This window comes from Colobus angolensis, unplaced genomic scaffold (assembly GCF_000951035.1).
Source record: "Colobus angolensis palliatus isolate OR3802 unplaced genomic scaffold, Cang.pa_1.0 Scaffold385, whole genome shotgun sequence".
Taxonomy (NCBI): Eukaryota; Metazoa; Chordata; class Mammalia; order Primates; family Cercopithecidae; genus Colobus; species Colobus angolensis.
The window spans coordinates 1,617,336-1,626,359 of NW_012117210.1; the positions used below are offsets into that span (position 1 = coordinate 1,617,336).

Genomic DNA, 9,024 nt, shown 5'->3' on the forward strand with positions numbered 1-9,024 from the left:
CAGGAGTTCGAGACCAGCCTGGCCAACATGGAGAAACCCCGTTTCTACTAAAAATACAAAAATTAGCCGGTTGTGATGGCGGGTGCCTGTAATCCCAGCTACTCTGGAGGCTGAGGCAGGGAGAATTGCTTGAACCCAGGAGGCAGAGGTTGTGGTGAACTGAGATTGCGCCATTGCACTCCAGCCTGGGCAACAAGAGTGGGACTTCGTCTCAAAAAAAAAAAAAAAAAGAGAAAAAGAAAAAAAAGAAGTATGTGTGCATATGCATACACATGGCAACTCGGAGCTTTAAAGGAAAGATATTATTCTTTGAAGCTAAAGAAAAGTCTTTCTTTTATTAACTCTGAATCTATGTTTATTGTTCCAGGAAGAGGAGGAGGAAGAAGAAGAAGACATTGACCACCTAGTGAAGTTACATCGCCAGAAGCTAGCCAGAAGCAGCATGCAAAGTGGTTCCTCCATGGTAAGTTCTATTAGATCTGTGGTTACAGGCATGTTGGGGTACTAGGAAGAAAAGAAGCACCTCCCAAGAGCAGACTCAGAACCTGGGGAAACCATCCTAGTCACTTTTTTCAGGTAAGTAAGATCATTTGTTTGTTCCTATCCTCAGTTTAGACTATAGGTGCTTAGTGTACATCTAGGTGACTTCCTGAGTCCCCACCTGGAGATTATTACATTAGATAATTAAGACTTGGGACATTTTTCATCACAGCTTTGTGAACAATAGCCTTAACTTATTCTCTGAAGGGGTACCCAGGCTATGAAGTGAGCAAGATCAGATTTCTTCATCATAGCCCATTCCAAATTCTCAACATTAAAGGAAAGTGACTGTCATGAAAGGGGCTCTGGCAGGGTTAATCGACATCAGGGTATGGTTAACAAGTAGTAATACCAGTCAGGATAATGAAGTTAAAGGAACATTTAAGAATCAGGGCCTGGTTCTGACATAAGCATGAAGATTGATATTTAGGGAAATAGGAACAAGGGTGAACAGAATTTGTTCACATTCACACATGGGAAGAGAATGTCAGCTCGCATGACCGATTACTGCCAGAGAGGAAGGTGCCTTTTCACTTCTGGTGGGGTTTCCTCCCTCCCACTCACTTCCAATTCTGGCCAAATCTCTTTTCTTTATAGACCCTGATAGACATAAAGTGGATAAGAGAAACCCACAGATAATTAAGGCACCTTGTTTTAGTTAGTGACTAGCCCCCTTCTAGCTGGTGTTTTAGTGTATATAATGCATTCCCCAAATGGACTTACCTGCGCCTTGTGTCTGCTCCCTGCCCACCTCCTGGGGCAGGTGAAAATGAACACTAAAATTTCTAAAAAGAGGAGAGGAAGAGAAGCTAAGAGGTAGGTGAGCCATGAGCTGATTTATTCACCTGAACAGTTGTAAGTGCTGGTAGTTCTCTCTTACCCTCTGGGTCAAGGAATGTCAGCAGCACTGGCTTGTTGCAGGAGCTTCTGAAACTTCTGTTGAGTGACTGTGGCTTTATCATGAGGGAAGATGTGAGTAATGTAGAAGATGTGAGTAATGTGGGCGGGGGAGTGTGCCTTCCCCAGATGTTCGTGGGTGCTTTATCTTCAGAGTACGATCGGCAGCATGATGAGCATCTACAGTGAAGCTGGTGATTTCGGGAACATCTTTGTGACTGGCAGGATTGCCTTTTCCCTGAAGTATGAGCAGCAAACCCAGAGTCTGGTTGTCCATGTGAAGGAGTGCCATCAGCTGGCCTATGCTGATGAAGCCAAGAAGCGCTCTAACCCGTGAGTGCTTCTGGAACCTGACTGATGCTCTGAGACCAGAGACCAGTCCCCGGCATCTGTCTGGGCACTCTTGAACAGAGCTTATCCGTTTCTGGGGGAGCAGGGAGGTGTGATGTAGGAAAAGAACCAGGATTGGGAAAAAGCAAGAATGGCATGTCTAAGAGGGCTTGAGGTGACTTTTTTGTCATCACATGTCACCATGGCATATTTATATGGAGAGCAGGAAAGTGAAAAGCAGGCTTGAGAAAGGCCAGCAAATTACTCAGTACTCTCTTTGGTTTCTAGATATGTGAAGACTTACCTTCTGCCTGACAAGTCCCGCCAAGGAAAAAGAAAAACCAGCATCAAGCGGGACACCATTAATCCACTATATGATGAGACCCTCAGGGTAAGTATCTAGACCCCAAGGGTAGGAGAACTTGTTCTGTCTTGTGCCCTAAGCTGTAGCTATTCCTTTGCAACATGGCCAGGTGACACGGATTTCAGTGGGCCATATCTGTGTCTGAGGATACGTTGGGTATCTGTTCACATCCTGAACTCCCAGTGAAGAGAACAAAGGTGATCTGCCTTTCCTGGATTGTTGTGAAGTTGGAGATTCACATAACCACAGATCTCATTTTAAAAAGACATTTGAGATAAGGAGTCTCCTTGGCAGTTGTTTTTGGACGATCCAGTGTTACCTCATCCACTCAAGAAAAAATTAATTTTCCAGGTCCTTCTATGGAATATGGTAGGTTTTTATAAAATGGGTTAAGTTGAGGCTTTGAGTCAGGAAACTCAAAGTGCTTAGGGAATATAAAGTAATTTGGTATTCAGGACTAGTGACTTCAGGAATGGTTGCTCAGGTTTTGGAATAATCTTGTCTGAAGAATTACCCGAAACTAATCATCTTGGGCTTCTACTTTCCCTTCACAGTATGAGATCCCAGAATCTCTCCTGACCCAGAGGACCCTGCAGTTCTCAGTTTGGCATCATGGCCGTTTTGGCAGAAACACTTTCCTTGGAGAGGCAGAGATCCAGATGGATTCCTGGAAGCTTGATAAGAAACTGGATCATTGCCTCCCTTTACATGGAAAGGTAGTCTGCTTTAACAACTCCTGCAGTTTGGATCTGAGGTAGAATTGTCTGCAGTAGCCTCTGCTGGTCTATGTTGGTAGTGTCTTTGACTGTAGTCTTCTCTGGAGTTCTAGTGCCCCCTGCTGCTGTTTCTGAGTTTGACAGCAATTTCAGAGGCATTTGTATATCAAGTGTGAGTTCTGTGTAAACCAGGCAAAGTATGAAGCCATGGTGTTGCTTTGAAAAAATTTTCATATGTGTACCAAGCTTTGCCTCCTAACCTTCCAGAATCTGGGTGTATCCTAACATCCTAACTCACACCTCTTCTTCAAGCTAACCTTCTGTGTATATCCTAGTCTGTATCCTTTTGCCAAGCCACTGCTTTACTTCCAAATGGGAAGTAAAGCAATTCATGGAGCTCCAATTGCTATGCTCTTGGTTACAGAGGCCAGGGAAATATTACTTTGGAGATGGCACCTCGGGCCAGAGTGTAGCAGTATGGCATAATCATGCCTGGGATCTGAGTGTAGACCTGTATTGGAATCCTGGTTCTGTCACTGGCCAACTAGATGAATCCCTTAACTTATAAAATAATGTAGGGAAATCATCTGGCTAAGAAGAAACTGCTAAAACAGAGGACTTATTCAGCAACTTCTTAATTATCAGAACTATACAATGACATGACAAAGTTCATCTTTAATTTTTGTTACACTAGCATTTTAAACGTGGGATGGTTTTACATGGTCCATAGACTATCCTTGGGAAGTTAGATGAGAAACTAGTCACAGTGGCTGCCTCTAGGAATGGAGACTGAAGTAGAAGGAATATTTAGTTTTCTCTATATCCCCTTTTTAAGCATTTGAACTTTTTACCATATTAAGAAAGTTAAGCAAAAAAGGACTTATGTACACATGGTTCGAAATTAAAACAACATAAAGTATATTAAAAGGAAAGTAGGTTCCATTCCTTAGAAATAACCAGTGTTAACGCTACTTGTGTATCCTTCTAGAAATTTTTTATGGCTGGGTGTGGTGACTCACACCTGTAATCCCAGCACATTGGGAGGTGGAGGCAGGCGGAACACCTGAGGTCAGGAGTTCGAGACCAGCCTGACCAACATGGTGAAACCCCGTCTCTACTATATACAAAAAAATTAGTTGGGCGTGGTGGCGCAAGCCTGTAATCCCAGCTACTTGGGAGGCTGAGGCAGGAGAATCGCTTGAACCCAGGAGGCGGAGGTTGCAGTGATCCAAGATTGCACCTTTGCACTCCAGTCTGGGCAACAGAGTGAAACTCCATCTCAAAAAAAGAGAAAAGAAAAAGAAATTTTGTATTAAGCAGCACAGATATGCATCCATGTATTTACATGTATATTTTTTCTTTTTTTACACAAATGGGCTCACATGCACCTCATTATACACGTTTGTTTTTTCATTTAACAATATATCATGGGCATCCTTTTGTGCCATCACATACAGATCTATCTCATTTTAATTGCTGCTGCATAGTATTTTTTCATGTGCCTGTATTATAGTTTATTTACCATTCCCCCACTAATAGGCATTTAAGTTGTCTGAATTCTTTTTCGCTCTTAAAACTATGCTGTAATATATCTTGGTCTTCTTTTGTGAATGTAACTGTCAGAGAAATTCCTGTTGGTGGAATTGCTGAGTGAAAGCAAATATACATCCAATATTTTGATAGCTGTTGCCCTTGCAAAAAAAAAAAAATAGTGACAACATTCAATTTGTCCCTTTAAATACTAATAAAAACAGGAATTCGTTCAGTAGCACAGTAGGATGACTATAGTCAACAAAAATATATGTATTTCAAAATAGCTAGAAGATTTGAAATGTTTCCAATGCAAAGAAATGATAAATGTTCAAAATGATGGATGTAACAAAATATCACATGTTCCCCATAAATACATACAATTATTATATATCAATAAAAAGACAGGAAAGAAATTATTACCAAGCTATAACATATTATTACAAATTTAGAATTTCTTAACCATTTGGCACCCAAGTCATTCTCTACAGTCAATATAATTATATTGGAAATGTCACTGTAAATCATCATGAACTACTGCCAATGAAACTGTTTTATATAAAGAGAAGAAATCACATTAACATGGAGGTATTTGCTCTTTGCAAATATTTGGAGCCAGAATAAAAATGTGCTACTAAAACAAATATGCCCGTTTCTAGCTAATGCTAAACTCCAATTTTTAAGAGTCCACTGAAACTCTCAGAACTTTTCTAAAAAATTAATTTTCTAGAAATGAATAAATTGTATAGACATTTTATAAACAACAGAAAGACCACTCCCATATTATATATCGATTTTAACTTCTACATTTGTTGATTCTGGTTTTGTTTTTGTTTTTGTTTTTTCCCTAGCAATCCATTTGCTCCTATTCAGTTTTCCCTTGCCTGCATCTACCTCCTGATTCTTTTGTCTCTCTCACATATATTAAACTCTGTGTTCTGGGTATGTGGTATATTGATCCAAACCTGTGGGGATTATGCCTTCCTAGCATTGGTGAGGACCTAGGTTAGAGGAACCCCAGTTAACACAGGCAAGGCCAAGTGCGGTGGCTCCTGCTTGTAATCTCAGCACTTTGGGAGGCTGAGGTGAGTGGATTGCTTGAGCTCAGGAGTTTCAGACCAGCCTGGGCAACATGGCAAAACCCCCCCTCTACAAAAATTAGCTGGGTGTGGTGGTGTGTGCCTGTAGCCCCAGCTACTTGGGAGGCTGACGCTGGAGAATCACTTGAGCTTGGGAGGCAGAGATTGCAGTGAGCTGAGATCGTGCCATTGCATTCCAGCCTGCCTGGGCTGTGGGAGTGAAACCCTGTCTCAAACAAAAACAAGAACAAAAACAAAAACAAAAACAAAACAAGCAGGTGAAAGGGCACCTGTAGTCTGCATCAGCTCATGCTCTGGATATTAAAGCATAAGGAACAGTCATGCAGAGAGATCCAGTAGAGTGAACCAGTTCTGCCAATCAAAGTCAAAGACAATAGGCCACCTGCTGCTCATCCCAGAAATTCATTCGTTCACTCTTACATTCATTCAGTAAATATTTGTGGAGCACCTACTCTGTGCCAGATACTTTGCTAAGTGTTGAGCATACTAGGATGAACAAAAATAGGCTTGATTCCTGTCTCTTCGCACTTTGACTCTAGTGGTAGAGACAGACATTGATCAAAGATAACTTACATAAATGCAAAATTTATAATTGTGGCATATTCAAATTCGTGTAACAGAGTTTCACCTATCCTTCAAATCTTTGCAAGCCCTCCTTTTTTCTTTTTTTGGGGGGAGGGACAGGGTCTGGCTCTTGTCACCCAGGCTGGAGTGCGGTGGCACGATCTTGGCTCACTGCAACCTCCGCTTCCCAGGTTCAAGTGATTCTCATGCCTCAGCCTCCCAAGTAGCTGGGATTGTAGGCCCACACCAGCCCATCGGCTGATTTTTGTGTTTTTTGTAGAGACGGGGTTTTGGTATGTTGCCCAGGCTGGTCTCGAACTCCTGGACTCAAGCATTTGCCCACCTCAGCCTCCCAAAGTGCTGGGATTACAAATATGAGCCACTGCCCCTGGCTGAAAGCCCTCTTTCTCTCTTCCCACCACCCCCCAACAAGCCCTCTTTTTAAAAATACAAAGTATTTGAAATACCATACAAATGATATATACTATTCTCATTAAAAAGACACTAAATGTTTATTAGAGTGAAAAAGGGAACATTGTCTTTCATTTCCCTATTCTGTTCCCTCCCTAGAGGAAACGTTGATAAGTTTGTTCGTATCCTGGGTTTTTCTATGCAGTGTGGTATAGTGTTTAAAAGCATGGACTCTGGAACCAGTCTGTCTGAATTTGAATCTTGGCTCTGCCAATTACTAACTGTGTGACCCTGCACGAGTTACTTAGCTTCTCTGTTCCTCTCTTCCATCACTTATAAAATGGGGATAATAGTACCTATCTCATAGAGACAGTCATCAAACAAAATGATACACCTAAAGTACTTATAACAGTGCCTAGCACATAGTAAGGGCTAATGTAAGTGATAATGGTAATCGTTATTTACATACATTTATAGTCACATGTACAAATATGAATATATTTTAATATAAGTGGAACATTTTTCTGCATCTTGCTTTGTTGACTTGACCCTATGTCTTGAATATCTTTCCATGTCAGCATGTACAGATTCACTGCATTCTTTTTTGATGATTGCATGCCATATGCCATACAAGGACACTACAATTACTCATTTAACTCCTTCTATATTGATTGACATTTAGGTTGTTTCTACTTTTTGGCTATTACTAACAATGCTGGTAGCAAGATTCTCCGTCATGCTGTCAGTCCTTTGTGAGTTTGTATGGCAACGTTGCTTGAAGATCTTTGAGAGTATTTGGAATAGAGTAACTATACCCCTAAAGTGGCATAATAGTGTGTATTGCAGAAGACTCTTTGTTGGTTCTGCCCTGTTTCCTTATAAAGAAACTGCCATAGAAACCTGTGGCCGCCATGGCCTAGGGACCCTGGATTATATTCATATGAAGGATCCTCTTTTACCCTGATGCTGTTCTTGGGGGGTAATTTTAGAATTTTCTCAGGGAGAAGTCCCAGCAATTCCTGAGAGACCCAGCTTGACCTGTTGGGTTTCCCTGTGTTTCAGATCAGTGCTGAGTCCCCGACTGGCTTGCCATCACACAAAGGCGAGTTGGTGGTTTCATTGAAATACATCCCAGCCTCCAAACCCCCTGTTGGAGGTGACCGGAAAAAGAGTGAGTTTTCTTTGGGGTCCTGGATTTAGCTCTCAGTCTTCTGCACAGTATCTGTGTGAGGCCGGTGCTGGCTACTGGCTAGCACTGTTGAAGAGGCCAGATTGGGGTGCTCCCTGGATCTGCTAGGGAGGTTCCTTTACTAAGGAAGCCTCTCTGCATTTTTCCAACCGGAAGGGAATGCCTTAGGGTTGGCATTCTTTTCTTTTTTTAGGCTATTAAATGGACTTGGTCTTGGTCCAGCTGTGGCAAGCTACTAAGAGGGCAGAAGAGAACAGAAACTTTGGGGCTGAGAAGGGTGGCTGGGAGAGGTGGTAAAGTATGAAGGGCAGGAAGTTGAAAGCTGGGGAAGAATAATTCAACATGCCAGCCACTGTGTTAGTGACTATGGTTGTGTAGATGAGTAAAACATACTTGCTTTCCCTTGAGGAGCTTAAGTTTTGGCAAGAAAGACTGTCATGTGCTAAAAGGACACAGATACAGGAGTCGTCAATTATGTCTGGTTACATTTGGGAGAGCTTTGAAGAAGTAACATTAAAACTGGATCTTAAAACTTTACCAGACAGAAAAGGAGCAGGATGAGAAGAGAAGAGCATTTTCAGAAGAGGGGATAACATGAGCAAAGGTTTTAAAAAGGCATGGTAAATGTGGGGTTGTGAGTGTGTCCCTTATTTTAGTGGGACTGGAGTTTTGGTACACTAGATGTGGGTGTGGGGCTGGAATTGGACATGAGGTGGGAGCCTGACTGAAGAGGGCCTTGAACTTAATGATAAAGAGTTTCACTTGATCCACTGGCAATGTGTCGCCTAAGTTCTTTGAAAAAATACACCTTTGGCAGAGTCACATCTAGAAGGTTTGGGGGAATCAATGATATCCCCAATGAGGGTATGTAGAATGACTAGAGAAGAGAGGCAAGTATAGAACCAGAGAGATCAGCAACATTTTGAAGCATGAAGAGAGAAAGAAACACCAGTGAAGTAAAAGGTTGTCAGGAGAGAGCTTCAAGAAGAAGGGGCGGGGGTTATCAACAGTATTGAAATACTACAGGGAGGTCAGACCAGATGAGGTCTGAGAAGACACGGCCGATTGGCATTAGATTGCATTTTCAGTGGATCAGTGAAAGCAGAAACCAGATTTCACTAGAAACTAGGGTGAGTGAATGGGCAAAGAAGTAGAGGTGGTAAGTGTGGACTTTTTTTCCCTCAGGATAACTGATGGTGAAAGAAAGTAGAGACATGGAGAATAGCTTGGGGCCGGGCGCGGTGGCTCAAGCCTGTAATCCCAGCACTTTGGGAGGCTGAGACGGGCGGATCACAAGGTCAGGAGATAGAGACCATCCTGGCTAACCCGGTGAAATCCCGTCTCTACTAAAAAATAAAAAAAAATTAGCCGGGCGAGGTGGCG

The 9,024-nt window shown here is 42.2% G+C and overlaps 1 protein-coding gene across 4 annotated transcripts in view; it reads left to right on the forward strand.

The window, feature by feature from the left end:
- Positions 1 to 9,024, forward strand: part of SYTL4 (synaptotagmin-like 4) — a 56,579-nt gene that overhangs the window by 41,824 nt on the left and 5,731 nt on the right. For all 4 annotated transcript variants that reach the window (XM_011954563.1, XM_011954562.1, XM_011954561.1 and 1 more), the window contains 5 exons: positions 368 to 463; positions 1,592 to 1,770; positions 2,056 to 2,158; positions 2,686 to 2,847; positions 7,515 to 7,623. In XM_011954563.1, the coding sequence (XP_011809953.1) occupies positions 368 to 463; positions 1,592 to 1,770; positions 2,056 to 2,158; positions 2,686 to 2,847; positions 7,515 to 7,623 (649 nt within the window). The remainder of the gene's footprint in view (positions 1 to 367; positions 464 to 1,591; positions 1,771 to 2,055; positions 2,159 to 2,685; positions 2,848 to 7,514; positions 7,624 to 9,024) is intronic.